This window comes from Ochotona princeps, chromosome 26 (assembly GCF_030435755.1).
Source record: "Ochotona princeps isolate mOchPri1 chromosome 26, mOchPri1.hap1, whole genome shotgun sequence".
NCBI lineage: Eukaryota > Metazoa > Chordata > Mammalia > Lagomorpha > Ochotonidae > Ochotona > Ochotona princeps.
In genome coordinates, this window is record NC_080857.1 from 24339004 (window position 1) to 24360152 (window position 21149).

The window sequence follows — 21149 nt, forward strand, 5'->3', positions numbered from 1 at the left end:
AGAAAGTAAAAAATGATGGAAATGAGAGGACACACCAATCAGATCTGGAGTCACCAGTCAGCAGAAGTTTAGTTGAAAAAAAAAAAATCACCAAGTGAACTCGTACATTTACTCTGAGAGAGTATCCTTTCCCATTGCCTTCTAGGTGATCTCTGAGCTCCTCCAGCTTTCGATGGAGCTACATGCAAACATCAGAAAATGCATTGAAAAAGCAACTTGTTCTCTTTTCAGTTTTTCTCTTTTTCCTTTTAAAAATAAGATCATAGCATTACACATTTCTCACTGCCTTTGGCAAACATTTCAAAACATCAAAGGTCTGTGTGGAGCATTAAGAATACATGCTCAAAAAAACAGTGACTAGGAAGCCAACATTTTCCTAGTTAATTGCTATATCTTTTCTCCCCAAAAGCCTCAGAGAAAATATTCTTTTACTATTCTGGTAATCCTCTAGAGGTTCAGTTTAAAGTTTGCTATTTGGTAGAAACAGCAGTAAAAATACCTAAGAATTAGGAAATTTTGCCAAACATATTTTTTCCCAAATAGAATTTTTGATTTAAGGCTTCATTCATATTAAAATAAACTGAACAGTAACACATACCATTTGTTCCTAAATACATATGCAAAAACATAACTGCACTGTATATACACTTAATAACCATAAATATATTTCTAACTTCAAGGTCTATACATCCATCAGGTAAATTTAGAGAGAATCACACACACACATGCACTCGCACAAACAATCCAGTTCACAGCAAATGATGCTGCAGCACTGGACGTCATTTTCACCTCTGCGTTACTACCAAAAATCACAAGTTCTGTTTTATGCACATTCTCACATGAATTTGAGTCAGGCTCCATATATAAATGATAATGGGTTTATCTTTAAGAACAAAGATAAAAATATGATACCTCACATTCAGACAGTGAGGAATGCTACTGAAATACCATCACATTTTCTGACTGAATAATTTTTATTTTGCTAGTTTTTGAAACAGGCATAAAATCAACACCCTTCCCCTTGATTATCTTTAGGGAAATAACATTTTAATGAAATAGCTACCCACTAGAAAGCAGTAGTAGAGAACAGAGAGGATGGCTTTTTCAGAATAAAGTTCACAAACACACACACCTTCATTCATGTGCACTCATGTGTGTACACACACAAATAAACAACAAAAAAGTCAAACTAAGAAGGCAGAGGAGATAAGGACAGTGCATAATTAGCATTTTACAAACCATTGAATTGCAGTACATTAGAGCAGTGTAAAATTTTCAAATGGCTCAATATTAGGGCTCAGGGTAAGAATTTAGGGACATCTTATGGCAAGGAATTTTTTTAGCAGCTTGATTAACTTATTAAGTTATTACTTCGGTGATACTAATTGGGAGTGAGGCATAACAAAGCAGTTAATTTTGCAGGGGGATTATTCTCTACATTTTTAGCATTCATAAAATTTTCTAACTTGTATTTATGGTGGCAGCATTAAAGGTGATTCATAACGGCACGTGTTTCTTACGTGTAAAATGTTTACTTTTCATTGTGATTAAATGTTATAGGACTAAATGTCCAAGATATTCTGACCAAAAGATATTTAGCAACTAGTAAACTGAAGCATCAAACCAGAAATTCTGGAGTTACACATATCAGATTACATATGCAAATTGGCAAATATTTAAATGTTTCTATTAATTGTATCAATGTTTTAAACATTCGAACCACAGAGGGGGGTAGGTGTGCTAAAGCACTATTATAACTATATGTGGGTCCACTATATTAACAATATAAAAATCATAATTTTTAAGGTTACATATTTTCTACACATGCAACTGACTCATAATTTGTTCTGCAATGAACTACAAATGATAATGACACTAAACAGTAATACTTTTTACGAAAAGTTAGAAGGGGAGATAACATTCCGGAAATAGATTAGTTTTCTGTGTAACAGGAACTTAACACACAGTCAGTGACATCAATCAGAGGAACGGTTTACTCTAGAACCCCGAGTTATAGGCACCTGGATTGAGGCAGTTGCCCTTTCTCTTGTTTGTGGTGCCATTCAAAGCTAGTTATTTGGCAGCTTGCCTTCAGCTGGTTGCTCTATGTGTAGCTGAAACAAAAAAAATAATATGACCCAACAGCCAATAAAAATATTAAAATAAAAAAATGGGATGGTGAAAAATGGAAAAAGCCCCCTTCCTCCCTCCACCCTCCCAAAAGGAAGAAGTATAGGCTATAGACGAAATCTTGCCAAAAAAAAAATTGTTAGAAACATATTTACTTTGAGGGATCCAACTCTACTAGCAACTCCTTTGCTTTCATCCGGCCGTCTAATTTGCTACAATGAGGGAAGATGGGTAAAAAAGACAGAATAAAGAAAAAGTGAACTTAAAAGTTTTTCTACACATTAGTAATACATGCAAGAACATCAATTGACTATTTGAGGTACATCTTAGGAGGTCAGGGAGTTAACTAACTCACAGGCTGCATGAAATGCTCTGTAAATAATTTGGCCCCTGGAATTCAGTCTGTTTTAGCAATATTCCTGACATGAGGAAACTGGCACTTACTTTTTGTTATCTTGGGAATTTCTGATGAAGCAGTATCTGGAGCAGTATTACATTTGCATTTGGCATATGAAAAACAAAGAATTAAAAATATGCCTATACACTTTACTAGTGTTTTGCGTCTGTTCCCTTCTAATATCAGAAAAACGTTAATTGTATGACTAGAAACATAGGTGTTTTCTATAAACCAGGTGGAAAGATCTGTCCTGACAAGCATCATTCTTCATTAGTGACAGAGTGCAGCTCCTCCACTTGTTGATCCAAGCATTGAGGCTACTCAGCTGTCACGGGGATTATCAATAAAACAATCGTGCTGCCCAAACAGAAAATTTTAATGCCAGACCAATGTCAGATGTATTCACTCCTTCAAAGCTTTCTGGAATTTCAATTGAATTTTTTTTTTTTTTTTTAGTTAACACTGGGAAAAAAGAAAAATAACATTGCTTTTTAAAAAATAATTTATATCATTATATAAAAGAGCAAAACAAAAACTTTAAACACAAGGTGTTTTATCGAGTAAAGCGTTTTAAAATACAGCTCTAATAAGAACTAATGTTCTGGTAACTGAGGGAAGTCGAGCAGTACAAGGGCGGAGGAGTGAAAGAAGTTTCAGGTACTTGCACAGTGATGGTCTCAATTCAGATCAACACAGATGAAGTTAGCTGTGATGCTTCTCCTTATTGGGAGACACAGGAAGTATCAGTGTGATGCCATGTTCCAAGTGCTAAAGTCTTCCAAAAGAAAATAAAAACTCTGATCATAAGTTTCATTCTCTGAAAGCAAAATTTATAGAGTATCTTACCTGTCTAGGAAATGTCTGAAAGTATGTGAATACTGCTGAAAAATACTACTGAGAAAACCAAATTTTTGTTTTGAAAAATCTCATAAGAACTGAGATGCATCAACCCTCGGCTTGGTTTGACAGAGTTTTAATTCTCTCTCCAGCATTAACTGTTATTGCAAAAAGATGATCACTGGTTATCACTCGTCTCAGTCAAACAACGAATACTGATTATAATGCCAATATTGAGTGGGCCTCTTGATGGGGAATGTGTTCATAAAATCTACTCATTTTCTTATGCTATTTTCTTTGCTTATAGGGAAAGTCCAAAGTGGTTTTCCATATTAAATGGAAATTCACAGTAACTGGATAATAAATACAGACTTGGTAGTTTCCTATAAGATGTAAATTAGAATGACTCACGTTGCTTTCTGGAAATACAGAAAATGTTAATTTTCTGCCTGTTGTATAGCAAGAAGTGAAAAAAATTTACACATTTTTTTTATTTCTGTAAGGCTTAAAATTACATTAAAATTCTGTAAGGCAGTAATTTGAAGTATATTCTTTAAGATGGCACATGAAATTAAAGACAAATATAGGAATAGTCCTCTGGTTCCTAAATTCTGGTTAAAAATGACATTCATTTAACAGGCCTGGATATAAATGGGCTAGAAAGAAACTGATGCTTATAAAACAATGTGTATATACATATGTATATATATATATATATATATATATATATAGATGTGTGTGAAAATGTCCATTTTTCTGTTTGTCTATGCAAGAAATTGTATTATTATATTTATTTATAAAAGAAGTTATTCCTACAAAATTTCCATTCCAAATGCAAGTTCAAGTCCACAAATTTGCAGAATAAAGTACAAAAAGAATATAATCATCACTGAACTGTGAATTTGAAAAACTGACTATAAGATGGATTGAAATAGACTTTGGGGACTAGAAAGCTTATCAATGTGCGAGATAAATTTCCTATACACAACTAACGCTTTGAAACTTTCATAGGAGGAAGACTTCAGAAAAACACTGTGGTTTTTCTAACTAGGTGTGTATAATTCAATTTTATGTGATTTTTTTTGTGGCTCCAGGAATATAATCTCTTATGTTGAAAAGCATCATAAAACTGGAAGTTTTGTTTCTATAAATTAAAATTTGAGAAACAGGGAAAAGTGAAGTCAAAAGATTAAAAAAATCAATGCAATACTCTCATTTATATGTTCTTAAAACCAATATAAAAGAGTAGCATATATAAGATATTCACATCTGAGCCAACTGCCTAATTACTATTTTGGATGAGAATTTAAAAGCCACCAAAGATGAAAACTTACATAAGAAGAACTAATTTGCTTTTTGTGATAATTATAAGAGTCTTGCATTGTTACCTACTTTTATACACATTTTTCTAGGAGGCTGAACATTCTCTCTCAACAGCTAAAAGAGCCTTATACAGGATAAATTTCATTATGCAAAATGCCTGGTTCTTAGAAATGTTTATAACGTTGAAGGTTTTTTAACATTTTGATGGAAACGATAAAGTTTGTTTTTGCATTTTAACATTAGGAACGCAAAACTTGCATTAAACATAGGTTGGATGTAATAAAAGTAAATTTTGAGAAGAGGCAATGAAGAAGTGTGAGGATTGAGTCAGCTGAGATGACTGGTTTACATACAAAAGCTGAAAATTACAATGTTTATAGCAAAATCAAATTGTCATAGATAATATAGGATCAAGGTCATCAGATGTTCTATTCAGTCTAAATATTCACTGAGAATAGCCTAAATAAATACTAGTGCACTATTATCATCTGCTGTTTAAAGTTATAGGAATATTTCTTTAGGGCTAGTTTCTAAGGAAATCATTCTCAGAGATATATTATTAGGATGTAAACCGTAAAACAGAAAAGTGTCTCTACTATTGTAGTTGCACTTTTTAAAATAAACATATAAAGTATTTGCATTTTGGAAACAACAAACAATGAAACAAAACTGCCTAGATCTTAACCTAAGATCAGGCAGTGATCTCTTGATTTGGCACAATTTTCCAAAACTGAGCTCACCATAAAATCATTTCTACTGTTAATAACTTAGAAATCTATTCTGTGACACCCTCACCTCACCAAAGAAAGCAATTATAAATATTGCAAATATGAATTTATTGAATTTTTATTACAACAAACATACTGTGCAGCAGAAAGCCAACTTTGCTGTTTTTAAAGCATAAAATAAGAAACTTTAAAAAACGGTTGGCTGCAGCAGTCATGTCAAGGTAGGCTTCCGCACTATCGGGTTTATGGTTTTACAATTATATTTACTTAAAAGATATTTGATAAAAATGTTTTAGAACACATTGTTCATTTCCTATTTGCTTATTTTACTGAGGAAGGAATTGAAATTGGGGTATTTCTGTGGATTAACGTGCCAACAAAAAAAAGCATAGTGAACACTAAATTCTTGTTTGCAAGTGCTTAAATTTCAGTGCTCACATATGAAATGAGTAACACAAATCTACCTTTATCTCCATGATACATTTTACAATTTTGATTAAAAATCATATAGACCAAAATTTCTGTTTGTTTGCCCTATGCACCGAATCATCTTGTAAAACTGGTTTGCTTAGGAGTTCAATATTAACAGAAACTTCTATAAGTATTAAATACTTTTGGGATCTGGTCAATATTTCACTTCATTATATTCTTCATATTACATTATACAGCCCTTTGGATAAAACACATACCTCACTGTATAACAGCTCATTCATGATTTATTAAGTCAAAGTCAAAAAAATTAAAAGAGATCCAAATATTATACAACTGTGTCAAGGAAAAATTAATGTATTGTGGAAGAAAGGCAATATAATTTTTGAAAAAAAGATGAAAGTATAAAAAACATCAAGCGTAATTACAAAGAGTAATGAGAAATGAGAAGTCACAAAATATAACCTTCCTCCTGTAAATTTAGGAAACCCTCATTCTAAAAAGCTTTAATTTCTTAATATTTCTAATCATTTACTAACATTTTATTATTCAAGTGTAATTTTGGTCATTACATCCTAGAATAGCTTTAATTCCACAGATAATATAACGCCTACGGAATGAGATGTTTTTAAACAATAACCTATGACTGAGCCAGAGAATAATCTAATCAAAGTTCATCTTCTTTAAAAAATCTTAAATGTGTTTCACAGACAGTATAAATCAGGGACCTTAAAATAGATGACTTTTCAATAGTATATTGCTTGTTACTAATAACTTTTTATTTTTCAAATGTTTTGATAGAAAAGAATGTTTATCCTTGAACTGCCAATGAACTATGACATAATTTACTACTCAGCAGGATTCAGAATGGCTTAACCTTATTATAAAACCAATCATAAATAACTGGACTGGACTTAATAAAGATTTACTACAAATCTGAAGAGTAGGCAAAATAATATCTCTGACATGACCAGGCCTTATTTTAACAACCACATCAGCATTAATGAGAGAAATCTATACTCTTGATTATAAAAATAATATACACTGTAAAAAATAACCTGTGGGAACATCCTTGTGTGGTTTTATTTGCTCTTTTGAAATCATATTATTTTGAGTATTTTCTCAATCATTAAATATTCTTAAAAGTATGACTTTCCAAAGATATAAAATAAGTCATATCTGTATGCATAAGTTATTTAACTATAAACATTAGTGATGTTTCTGATTTTTCTATAACATACTGTGCTAATAGTTCTCATAATTTTCACTGGATGAATTTCTAGAATCAAGTTGACTGGTTAAGACCAAAAATTCAAGGTCCTTTCTCTTTCTCTGTGTGGTTTGTAACACACTTCAATCAAATGACATACTTGCTTAAAAGGTTACAAATATTCATATCCCTGTCACTATTGAGATAGAATGCACTGCTCCTACAGCATTGATGATTAAAGTTATAAAATAGTGATCAATATCACTCTAAAATCTGCATTGCTTTAATATGCAGGTTTCCAGTCAGAGTACTTATGTGTTTATTTCCACATGTATTTTGTTTACAAAATGTGTTTTCCTGTCTTTTCAGCGTGCTATTATTTTTTTTTCCTACAAGATTAGAAGAGCTCTTTGAGCTTATCAATTCTTTATTTCATAGGTTTTCACATGATCTCCACTACAAGCTCCTTGAGGTCAGTAATTTTTAGCCTATTCATAGCTATACTCCCACTGTGTAACACAATATTAGATACACAATATGTAGAAAAATACTCATTGAATGAACTTCTGGATTAACTTGTGTTTTCTTTTAAAAGAAAACAGGATGAGGAAAGAAATAAGATAATCCTGAAATTCTGTGCCAGAAAATACTAATTTTAGAATATGTGTCATATTATTTGATCAAAAAAGCTTTTTTTCTTTATTGATTTTTATTTTAAAGGCAGAGACAGAGAAGCTGAGACAACAGAGCTTAACTCAGCTTTCTCATCCTCCAGTTCACTCTCCAAATGGCTGCAACAACTGGAGATGGACGCAGGTCTCCTATGTGGATAGCATCACACAGGACCATCACCTGGTGTCTCCCAGGTTGAGTTTAGCAGGAAGCTGAAATTAGAAGCACTAGGATTCAAACGCAGGCCCTCCCATATCAGATAGAGGCACCCAAAGTGGTGTCTTAATCACTGTGTCAAAGACCCAACCTTTTATCATTTTAAAATACCAAGATGTACAGAATAGCTTTAGATATGAATCAAGCCTATATATAATCTAGTTTGCTGCTAAAATGACAGCATAGGTAAATTTTTTTTCACACAGAAATTCTTAATTTCATGTTTTCTTCTACTTCTATAGTCATTTTCCTTTCTTCTTATAGCTTGAACAAAACTGTAGTGGGTACTAATAGAAATCAGCATTCCATTTAACAGAGACAACCTTGATCGAAGAAAGACCTTAAGTAATAACATTTTCTATTGGTAGTCTGAAGTATTGTATGCTAGCTGCACAAGAAATAAATGCAAATTAATTCTATATTAATTAGAGAAGAATTAATATGGGAACAAGAAATACTTATTCAATTGGTAGGAACCATGCCTTAAAACAGAATTACAGGGCTAAAATGGACTTTTAGAAGTCATTTAATTGAATAGCTTTTTGTTATAGATATACCGGGTCTACTGGTTCTACTAAAGTTACAAAGAAGCAGAAAGTAAGTTGGTACTCCTTACTTACTGCCTCTAGAGTAATATTTTTCTTAATCAATGACGTCAGCTTTTCAAAAAATTCTGGGTCTAAGGATTGCAAATGGCTAAAAACTGCTTCTTCCAATATATTATTAAGATTAACTAATGAAGATGCAAAAATGAGCTACCCTGGTATCTATTAAGTGATAGGACTCAGGAGACAAAAGCTTGTACATACTTGCCACAATGGTAAAAGTAACACAAAGTGCTAAATTTAATTAGAGAAAATTCCAAAACACTTAACTTTCAGAACCTCACCAATATTGGAAAGTAAGAAAACACCAAAAAGGCCAGGAATAACAGTAGGTGAAAATCATGTTTCCTCCATCAATTAATACAAAGAATAATCAAAACTGTTTTAGAACAGGGTCGGGAATGTCTGGGCCACAGGTTGTATAAAATTCATGAATTACAAGATCTGGCACTACCAAGGACTTGAATTTCATGAAATGTACAGCAGGCTAGTTTTTAAGTTGATACTGTTATATGGCTTATAAATGACGTTATAAGTACCCAAATGGTCATTGGCGGAAAAAAGGCTCCTCATCCCTGTTCTAGAGGATAATTTAAAACATGTAAAGATGACTTAGAAAGATATTTATATTACTAAGTGGCCTACTAAGCTAGGTCAAACAAAGATAGACAGTTTAATGACAACTAATTATTTAGTGAGTACTTAATTTTAAACTTTATGCTAAATGATTCATATGAATTTAAAACAATTTTTTAAAGTCCTAAAGACAAATAGATTTTTAAAATTTATTTATTAGACAAGACACTTAAGGTTAGAGAGAAATATCTTTCTGAAAGTCATACATCTAGGACATGACAAACCAGAGCTACATCCTCAGCCCTGTTAGATTCTTAACTCTTATTCACTGCCTTGCCATTATGATAAAATGTTTGAATGCATAGAGAACACAATTATATACAGCAAGATTTAAACAATGGTTATTTATGCATAACAACTTTTTCCTTTACATGTGTTTTCTAAATTTTTATAATGAGCATACCTATTATTTCTTTAAAATAAGAGAGCATACTACTTATAGTTTGATTCATAGGACTAGAAAAATCTATAGCTAATAATTCCAGATTTCTGTCTCTTTCTAGGAATCAACTTTCACTTCCAAGTTCAGATTTCAGAATGTCCGTTATACATGTCATTGTTAGCCTCAATGAACACAGTGCTGTGAACATTCAGCATTTAGAAAGTGATAAATTCCATTTCCATTATCATTACTTATCAAAGCAGAGAGGGCGTTTTAAAAAAGTGAATAATAATCAGGGTAGAATATTATGTATATATCATAAGGCCATAGAAAATTCACAGAAAACAATTTGCAGACTCAATGCTTATAGCTGAAATACATTACTTTCTAATTTCAGTTTTACTAAAATGTTGAGTAGCGTCTTTCTCTTTAGAAAAGGAAGTTAAGACTACTATTTTTAATCTGAAGAGATGAAATTCTGATTTACTTTCAAATCATGATAAATAGCAAAACAAACATGTAAAGGAGGCAAAACCATATGTTAAAAAAAAACTAGAGCAGAACACAGACACCAAATGTCCACTGCAGAAAGGGTACCATCAATTTATCTGCTTATTCTCCCAGACCACACCCACAGACTAAAGCTCTCAAGACCCAGCATTATGTCAGGTCAAAACGCAAAGCACCAGGCATTTCCCGTTAATGGTAAAATAGTATAGAGAGACTACAGAATGCCAGCTGAGTATAAACATGTGACTATTAGTCTATCAATGTTGATCTGGCATTTTAGCAAACACTTATAATTTCCCAAATTTTATATGTAACAAAATTTTAAATAAGCTACCTGTGTGAAACAGTGAATGGGAGTGGACAAACAAACATACCAAAAAACTAGCTATATCAAATAGTACCTTGTATAAAATTATTTGTTACCAACTCGGTTATTACTAAAGTGGATATAGACAGGAAGTCCTGTCTATATAACATGAGATGTTACCAAACACAGAAGAAGCATGACACTAAACACAGAACTAGTCAGAAATTACAATTTCTGGGTATTTTTGTTGTTATTGTTGTTTTCTTTTTCTTCTAATGAGATTATGAAGCTTTTTCTCACTTTGAGTCAAGAAGAGATGTCTGTTTCCTGCTGCTGGATCACAGTCAGAGTGAACTATTTGTAATGCTTAAGCATGTCATTGCTAGTTATTCACACAGAGGATCAGATCTTACTGACTGGGAATAGTATTCTAACATAATCTCTATTTTAAATGTGGAAAAAATAAGGTTCACATAACTTACTGAGTCACAGAATATTTTCAGCAAAACTATGCTAGTATGCTGATTTGACTGTATTAGTGGGTCTTTATGATTCATGAAAAAAGTTGTGAAGGTCCCTGGAGACCCTTTAAGGACTCTACAAGGCAAAAATTCCTACTAGTAATAAGATATTACTTGCATTTTTTTGCCAGGCTGGACTTTGCATGATATTATGAATGCACTGGTGGAATGACACCTTATTGCAAATCAAGGAAGTAGATCTTATAGAATATACTAGTTATTACTATGTAGTAACATTTCTAAAAAAAGATTAGTTTCATTTAATACTGTCCTAAAAAAAAAGTATCAATTTAATTAACTAAAGTTGATCCTTGAGTGTTACACAATGAGACAGAGGCTTTTTGACTCAAGGAGAAGTACTTGTGAAAATGTTTGAATTGTAAATTGATTTAGCCATCTTATTTTTAATATAATTTTAAAATAAAATCTGAAAGGGAGGAAAAGATAAGATGAGGGGGAAGAGGGAGGAGGGAAAAGGGAGCAAAAGGGAAAGAAAGAAATCCTTTCTGTCGGTGGCTCCCCAAAGGCTGCAATAACCTGGAATTGAAGGTTTTGAAGCTGGGACTGCAGAACTCACGGCAAATTTCACATGTGGATGGCAGGCAGTAACAAATGACCTCATTCCTGCTACCTGTCAGACTCTATAACAGAAGGAAGCTGAAGTCACGTATCAGCCCAGGTACTCCAAAACGGAGCATGGGTATGTTAACTGGCATCTTACCTATGAGGCCAATTGCATGTTTCTGAACCAGCCAGTTGATACACAGAACATCATTTTTTACTTGAAAGAACAAATAAGTCACTATTATTATTTGGATTGAGACATTACTGGACTTTTTTTTTTTAAATGAACCAAATTTGCCTGCCAGTCAGTAGAAAATCAATAGGGAAATGCATGGCAGTCACTCTGAGTGTAATGGTTTCCAACAGTTTCAAGTGGTGAGTACATTAAAAAAGATGATTCTGATATTATACAATATGTCAGCATTTGGAAGAGCTTATATTTTCTGAATGAAAAATATGCAAGTTCCAAAATTATAGCTGAATAAAAGATCCACAAATACAAGATACACAATGATTTTTTTTTACTGCATTATTGCATTACTGATAGTCCTAGATAGAACCTTGTTGTCTATATTTCAACTATCTTTAATGGGACAACAGTTATAAATTGTTGGTGAAGTATCAAATAATATTCACAATCATCTGAAAATGCTAATTTCCCAACCTTGTGAGGCTGGATTATTTTCATATTATTCAATCAAAACAGCACATGGCAACAGACTGAAAGGGAAGCAAACATGAGAATTTAGTTGTTCTAAGTAATACATCAACATAAATTTGATAAATGTAAAATATTTGCTAGATTTGTTCTTTAATGATGAGGGAATTACTGCTCAATCAGACCTTTCCAGTTGGGTAGTGAATAGATTTTTTATTTCAATAATTTAGTGGTTGCCAACATTGTTGACTCTACATGTAGATTCATAGCCCATCACATTCCATAATGTCATTCACATCTGATTATGTAATAACATATCAATGTTGATACCATTTCAGACAAAAATTCAAAAACTTCATGTTTCATAGAATTTTACTGGATTTGCTTATGTTCTTCAAATAATTTAGAAATGCATACAAACATCCCAACTTGCAGGCACTAGTTAGTACCTTGACTGAGGCTAGAATTGTAGCAAATGAGATTTCCCAAAACTTGGGAGCCTCATGTTTTGTCGATAAAGTAATCACCTCATAAAATCATTCTGGTTTCACAAAGGAAAGAGGTGTAAATATGGGTTTGTTTGTAGCAACTAAAATTACTGGAGCTGGATCTCAGAGAGGAGCATGTTGATATTCAATCAACAGCATCACTGTTATGGGTAAAGGAAATCACACTGCCTTTCAGACTCAAACACTGATGACCCAGACTGAAGAAAATCATCTATTCTGAACATTTTATTGACTTGGCTCAAAGGACAATAATAGAAACCTGCATTAACTCACAACTTTGCAAACTGGATATGATAAAATGTTGTGTAGGACAGGAGTATATCTTTAATATAAAGATGTTTCGGCACATATATTTTTAAGTAATGTAAGCCACAGTACAAATAGATATTTTAGGTGTTTATATTTTCTCCCAAAAGGAGGGGGATAACCCCACTTGTTGGTTAATCTGGGCATAAACTTCTAATTAATTTTTAAGGTACAATGGAATTTGTGATTAAAGATTGGATTTTTTTTCAAAATTCAAACTTTAGAAACTAGGGAATAAAAAGCTAAAAATTGATTTTTAAAATATTTTCCATTTTAATAACATGTGATAGAAATTTGATCTAAAGGGTATTTCTTTCTGTTCTGGTTATTATTTTGTACCTGAAACTTCTTAGTTTGATTTGTAAACAGAGATGTTGTTGTCTTTCATGATTAGAAATCAACACTTACCTCCTGTGAAACGCATTTATTCTAAAAAAGAATTTATTTGTTACAGAAACATTCCTTTATCACATCCTTTTTGGAAGACGATCACCATTTTAAACTCAAGTTCTCTGGATAAATCCTACATTTCTTTAAATAGAATCTACATATGATTTCACTTTAACTTAGGCATTATTCTACTCTGGGTAACCAAGACTAGAAATCCCAAATTTGTTCTTAAAAACATACATCACATCAAAAAACAAGGAGTGGAAATCATTTATCCCAGTCAGATTTCATAAGAAGAAAATATCTGACATAAAACGACTTTCTAAAAAAATTATTTCAGAAAATAAATATTTGCTGGAAAAAATACTATGTTATTAGGAATTGTTAATAAAAGGTTATGTATGGTAGTCTTCATTAGATTATAATTCAAGAACAAAAATTAAATAGAAACATGGTAAAATTGTTAAGATGGCTGGAAAATTTTACAGGAACAATGGACAATCTAGGATACTTTCCATCAGTATATACACAAAATGTGGATCCATGATGACATGTATCATAGTTGTTGATCTATAGCAACAGAGGCACACACAAATATGGAGAAAGACCTCCTAACAAACAGTGAGGAAAGCTACACAGGCAAGGGCTGAAACAATTTGTTTTGAATCCTAACTTGGCTATTTAATCATTGGGTTCTCACAGACCATTTCAAGTGGTTCAGATGGTTACTTCCATAATATTCTATTCTCATTCCTTGTTATACTTGGTTAATATTTAGGGTGACTTATTCCCATCCAGCTCCCTGCTTGTGGCCTGGGAAAGCAGTCGAGGACAGCCCAATGCCTTGGGACCCTGCACCCCCGTGGAAGACCCGGAAGGGGTTCCTGGTTCCTGGCTTTGGATCTGTGTAGCACCAGCTGTTGCAGTCACTTGGGGAGTGAATCATCGGACGGAAGATCTTCCTCTCTGTCTCTCCTCCTCTCTGTATATCTGACTTTGTTATAAAATAAATAAATCTTTAAAAAAATAAAATACAGAACGTGAAATTTGATACTGGATTTGAAGTCAGATAATTATAGTATTCACATACTAATGCAAGTTTTAGCCTGAGGGCTCTTGATTGGTGTCAACTGTCTTTAACGTGCCAATTATTGCTAAATATAATTTGTTAAATCTCCACCCAGCACAGAAGTTCATGCTAGGATTTTATTATTCCTCCACATTCCTAGTGAAACACTGCTCCTTAGAGAGCTCTGCTCTGACCACTTGGTCTGGATGCGGTTCTCCCACTATTCTTCCTTCCTCTGTCTTCCATTCATTTTCCCTCTTCTCCTTCCCTTCCTTTTGTTTGCTTCTTTAAAAAAATCTTTATTTTATTTGAAAGGCCGAGTGACGCAGACTGAGATGGATGAGGAGAGGAGGAAGGTGGCCCTGCATCTGCTTTGGCATTTCACAAAGGGCTGCATTCACAAGGACTGGGCCAAGCTCAAGTCAGGAGCAGGAAAATACATCCAGGTTTGTACAGCGGTGGCAAAGGCCCAAATCCCCGGGCCATGATCTGCTGCAGGAGCTGCAGAGGGAGCACAGTGGCTAGGACTGGAATCAGAGTTCTCCGACGGTGCTAGCCTCATACACAGGAACTTAACACATGGTGACACAGTTGTCCTTACTAACAGCTCTTCAGTAAGCCTTTTCATGTATTTTAAAATACAGTTATTAAATGATTCTGAAGTTACAGTTATTTAATTTAGGCTTACCTTAGTTTAATATGTCAGTGAAATTAAAGCACTTATAATGCACCTATTATAGATTCAATTAAACTGTTACAATTCATAACATACTTTTAACAAAGATTATTTTGATATTTTTACTTAAAATAACAATAATCAATTTTATTGTATTAGTATTCTAATTCATCATTTAAAAGTTGCTTTAAAATACACCAAAGTAATAAGTTTCCAGTATCACAGAGCCAGAAAAGCTACATAAAAGGAATATACTCATTCCTGGATAAAAATATGCTGCTATATTTGAGTTTAATCCTAGTTTGAACACTTGAAACAATATCAGGATAAGTTACCTGCTTTTTAAAACTTTTATAATAAGCAAGCTATTTAATAATGCTTCTATTATTTCATTCTATTTTTGAGACTGTGGAATGACCAAATGACTTTGAAAACTATATTAGATATCCTCTTTGTAACCAGAATATAGTTAGAAAATTTTAAAAGGCCCGAAACTACCATTTATAATTCAAATTGGCTTAAAAGATTTTAAAAAACCACAATCACAATAAATTGTTGTAGAAAAAAACACAAACTTGGAGTCTAGCTTGTACAGCTGGAATTGAATATAGTCAATCATGTCATTTTGTTTTAAGAATTTAAAAGACACAGATGAAATTCTGCTTTTCCCAATCACGGTTGAAGAACGCTTTGTTTTCATTTGGTTTAAGATGGAATGTAGTTTAAGGCTAAAATGTTCTTACAGTATTTCTCCGGTTTTATGACCTCAATCTTTTAAATGAATCAAGTTATTTGTTATTTTTGATACGTCTAAAAATAATGATATACAACAGTTAGTACTCTGAAGACTTTGTTTGGAAGGTTGTATTATAAAATGTCTAATAAATTGCAGTACCACATCTGGAATGTTTCAGACCATTTTAGTTAAATCCAATTTGTAACATTCAGAAAACTAATATAAAAGTTGAAATTGAAGAAGACAGTTGCAAAGAAGCTTAAATTTGATGACACAGAAAAAGCTATAGTTTGACAAATTAACCATCAGATTTCTATAGTGATTTTAATATGCATCCTGATATCTAGTAAGAAGGAAGTTACTGTTAACCTTTTGAAACCAACAGAGGATCCATCACATAGAAAATCTAAAAGCACAAATGGCTACCTGAACCAGAGAAAAGATACTCTAACAGAAAACAATCATGATAATTATAAAGTTTTCTAGGTAATTTATCATACACAATAAGACGTGAGGCAACAAACAAATGCCTAATCTTTTTTTGCATGATGATTCAATGACAGATTGTAAAAATAAAGATGAAAAAACTCCCTCCCTCAAAGGTTGGCATTAAAACTTTCTTTCTAATAAATTTAGATTTATTTCCAAATATTAGGCAGCCACATTCCAAGTTGAATGTATTTGAAAAAAATCTGGAATGATACTAGAGCTGGGACCTACCCCAGACTTGATGAGTGTAAAAAAAAAATCCCTGTGAGTGACAGCATTTTGTTAATTGTGCTGTTTAATTGCCAAAATCATTTATTTTTAGCAGTAAATAACTGTGTATCTATAGAGATGAGTATGGTCAAAAACAGCATATCTACCTCAAAGAAACAGGGGTTACAGGAAGTGATATCTCTAGCTAGGATATAGGGGTAGACATTTTATTTGCAATCACTATACCATTCTACTACTGGCCTAAAGTGGCAATTTGTGAAATAATGAATGTTATCTATTTTAAATTCCATTTTTTTTCACAGCGTTATCTGGCATGCAACCCAATCTAAACAGAGAAAATATTGGTTAGTGTCCCTAGACTTCCACAGTACAGCAGGTGTCAGGTGCCAAAGAACTGTACTTACTTTTGGTGTTGGGCAGGAGGCTGTGGAGAGGCGAGACGTGGCCTGAGCACGAGGGGATTCTGAAGGAGTAGTGCTGAGGGACGCTGTGTCTCGTGGGAGCACCTGAACACCACGAGAAATGATGGAGTCTGGGATCTGAAGAGGAACAGACATGCTATAATCTGAAAATGCCAACAACATGTAATCTACCACCATAATCTGAAGGGTTTTGGGGGGGGGAGGCACAGGACATTTTTTGCTGTTTAGCAATCCCACGGTTGGCACAATTTTTTTCTGTGGTACAAATGCAATAAAAAATTTAAGAGAAAAACTTCCTAGGCAAAATATTTTTTTTCCTAGCAAATAATACTTGAACAATTTTGTTTTGTCTTAAATTGAGAAGCAATTTAGCATTGTGGGTATTTTCCATTCTCTTTTAGTCATTTTCAACCATCTTCACCACCTGCTAAAAGTTGACAAACCATTTAATGTTCTCTGGCTTCCAGTAGCGCTCAGTCTGTTGGAAGGAGCTGGCAGGATGGTTAGAGGAACTTAAGGTGTAGTATTTACTCCCGAGTCCTTTTCTGCTAGGACAGGCAAGCTGTGTGTCTCAACAAGATCAAGAAATAAGTCCTTACCCACAGCTTTTTTTTTTCTGATTTCTAATAACAATTTTTTGCTTCACCACATCAGCAACACAGATGTCATGCTGTGACCTCTGAATTCTGACTAAGTCTTTGTAAATATCATAAACCTTTATTAAAGACTCCTCAATTTACCATTTAAGTGTTTTATGTGATTTCTGCTACTATCTTGATGAAACTGTCTTTTGACTTGCCATTTTCTTTATTTGAACAATCAAGATAATGATAATATCTGCCTCACTGGATTAATATCAAATTTATAAGATAATGTATGTAAATTATCTAGCATTTAGAAGTAGTAAATATTTCACAAATACTAGTTATTATGAAATCATACCTTTTAATATAATACAGACTTGTATAAGTAAGGATCAATATTCTACAATTATGCAAACATAATAATCCAGGATATTTTTAATATTAATATTTACATTGATTACAAAGTATTATTTTAGACTATGCATGCTTAGTTCATGAGCATGGGCTAGTACCAAAGACACAATTCTTTGTGAGAGCTTCAGTTCTGTGCACAACATGGAAAAAAGAATAGGCTGTTAACATTCAGCTAGCAAGTAGCACATACCATAGAAAAGGAAGAAGCAGCCTTCCTGACACACAAGTATTCCTGATATTATGTAGTGCTTCTTACTTACAAAAGACATAACGCCAGTTTTCATTGAAGCTCTGTTATTTAGTTTTTACATCAGTATCCCCAGTACTAATGGTAATGCCATGATTTCAGTTCTTTAATTTTGCTCGATTTATGAACAATAAAGACATAATTAGGAAGAAAAAGCAATGGAAACTCTCAAAAGAAAAATGGTCAATTTGCTAAGACATTTGGGTAGTGAATTATATTAAATGTTTTAAAGAAGAAAAGGTAGAAAGAGTACTTTAGTTATTTTATGATATTTCGATTTATCAAAAAAAGATTAAGTATTGGGAAAAAAGAAGAAAGTCAGATGTCCCTGCTCTGCCTCACATGACATCATGTTCCTTTCATTGACAGAAACGATCACAAACATCATATTGTGACAGCCTGATGAATGTCTATTCTCCACTTTACAGAGCACTGTCACGATGGAACTATTTTTGGGGGGAGTACTGTATGTACTATAACTATGGAAGCACCTACAAAATTAATATCTGCATCTGTGATATGCAATTTATTCAGACTTATAAACACTAGTATGTCAGAGTATACATAACACACACAGACATCTATCTTTGTCTATGGTTTTACATGAATACAATTTTCAAAAGGATTTCCTTATAATTTTCTAAGTTTTTATTTCCCTCCCTCCCTTCCTTTCAGATTTATTTAATTATTTTTGAAAGGTAGAATTATGGTGAGAAGTCCCCAAAGAGCCACAAAGGCCAAGGCTGTGGGTATGCTCTGATGCCTTCCCACCAGCGTTAGCAGGGAATTTTCAGAGGTGGCGTTGATGTAAAACAAATCAGCACCCATATGGGAGGTTGGCACTGCTGGAAACAGCTTTATCCTCTTTGCACAGAACTAGCCCTAAGTACGAAAGTAATTTTAAAAGTAGTAAGACATTTGAGGGGGAAGGTAAGTTTGAGTTTTGGAGATAAAAATTTGGGGGGATTTGGAACTCATGAAAAGAGTTGGAAACTGGACATACAATTTGGAAACGATCAATGCTGTGATGACTTCAGTCATGCAATATTCAGATTCTCAAAGAATAGTCAAAGAAAAAAAATATGATGGTTGAAAATTCTTTTTTTTTAAAGATTTATTTATTTTTATTGGAAAGTCAGATATACAAAGAGGAGAAGAGACAGAGAGGAAGATCTTCCATCCATTGATTCATTTCCCAGTTGGTCACAATGGATGGAGCTGAGCCAATCCGAAGCCAGGAACCAGAAGCTGCTTCTGGGTCTCCCACACGGGTGCAGGGTCACAAGGCTTGGGGCCGTCCTCGACTGCTTTCCCACGCCACAAGCAGGGAGCTGGATGGGAAGAAGGGCCTCAGGGACATGAACTGGGATCCATTTGGGATCCCAGTGTGTGCAAGGCAAGGACTTTAGCTACTAGGCTTACTGCACAGGGGTCAAATGGCTGAAACTTCTAAGGCAGGAGCTGGCACTATGGTGCAGTGGATTAAGGTGCAGTCAGCTTGAGATGGCAGTATACCATACTGGAGTGCTAGTTTGAGTTCTAGTCACTCTACTTTGAATTCAGCTTGCTGTTAATGAGCTGGGAGAGCAGTAGATATTCCAAGTGTTCAGGTCCCTGATACCTAAGAGGGAGATCCGGTTTCAAGCTAGCTCACATCCAGTTGTTTTGTTCATTTAAGGAGTGCTTCAGTGGATGCAAGACTGTGCTCTCTGAGCCTCTTAAATACGTACGTACATACATACACAGATCCTAAATAAGAGAAAATTCTGGAGGATATCTGTATTATGGGATCAAGAAAAGAAGGAAGAATAGATCTGTAAGTGGGGTAATCATGTATTCTGTTTTTTGTTACTGACAAAAGAGGAAAATCAAGATAAAGCAACACATCAGAGGATAAAAAAGGAGGAAAATTTCAAGGATACATTAAAATATAGAGGATGGGAGGAAACAGGAGCAGGAAGAGAAAAGAAACCAATATATCCAGTTAGCAGGAAAGTGAAATTATCAGACATGAATTGAGGAATAGTGGGGGATAATAATTCAGGGTAAGATACAGAAAAGGAAGGAACTACTAATTATAACTATTTTTCAAGTCTTCACTGCTCAACAGGAGGCCTATTTATGGGAATAAGGGAAAGTAAAAGGGGGAAAGATAGTTTCAGAATAGTAAAATCCTGGAAAAAACCACTAATGAATGAATATGAGAAACATAAAAGCAGGACTAATTATCTTGTATATTCAGTTAATATTTGCAAACATAAATTTAAACTTTTGTTACACAGCCTGGAAATAAATTCACACCCTGCCTATCTTTCCTCCTAAGAAACCTACACTGGAGCTGGAGCCTTATAGGCTGCTGCAGTCATAGTTTTTAAGATTATTTTAAATGGAGACCCTAAAGACAAATGACATGTGGGAATACATCAAGACAAAAAGTAGGAAAATAGGAAACAGCCACTAAAAAACTCTATAATAATTGTATAGAATTCCTTTATTATCTTACCAAGGGAAACTTCATTATGAGGGGTCAAGAAAAATGTAGGCAGGGAATATAGATTACTCTAGTTTTTAGGACTCTATGAACAATGCCACTAGAGACACTTTGGTGTATGAATAATGACACCGTGTGCATTAGTTTTGTCAGGAACAGGTACAATTTCTGGTTATAGAATAGTTTTTCTTACAAACGTCCATGTCAGCCAAGCCTATTTATTCATCTATCAAAAGAGAAAAGTAACTCTTTTGCTTTTATACAACATGATTTTACCTAGAATTGTCAATATCAATTTCTCAAATTTGGTGAGTATGTAACACGATCTCATTGTGTGGTTTTATATTCCCAAACCTTGTTTTTTAATGACAGTGATCACCTCTGCATGTGTTTAGACATTTAGATGTTTCACTTTGGTCAAGTCCCTATTGAAAATCTTTGCCTAATTTTCCCTTTCTTC

General features: G+C 33.6%; 1 protein-coding gene and 1 long non-coding RNA gene across 5 annotated transcripts in view; one reads left to right on the forward strand and one right to left on the reverse strand.

The window, feature by feature from the left end:
* The window catches only part of LOC131478048 (uncharacterized), a 48302-nt gene extending 30817 nt beyond the window's left edge, over positions 1-17485 (forward strand). Inside the window, exons 3-5 of the long non-coding RNA XR_009244280.1 lie at positions 4376-4415; positions 16952-17115; positions 17355-17485. This is a non-coding gene — a long non-coding RNA (uncharacterized LOC131478048). The remainder of the gene's footprint in view (positions 1-4375; positions 4416-16951; positions 17116-17354) is intronic.
* GPHN (gephyrin) overlaps positions 1-21149 on the reverse strand; it is a 352857-nt gene that overhangs the window by 134653 nt on the left and 197055 nt on the right. For 2 of the 4 annotated variants that reach the window (XM_058655544.1, XM_058655545.1), the window contains 2 exons: positions 16936-17070; positions 2286-2342 (listed from right to left, as the gene is read on the reverse strand). In XM_058655544.1, coding sequence (XP_058511527.1) covers positions 2286-2342; positions 16936-17070 — 192 coding nt within the window. Of the gene's footprint in view, positions 1-106; positions 179-2285; positions 2343-16935; positions 17071-21149 lie in introns of all 4 variants that reach the window. The other 2 variants (XM_058655546.1, XM_004584467.3) reach the window with 2 other exon arrangements.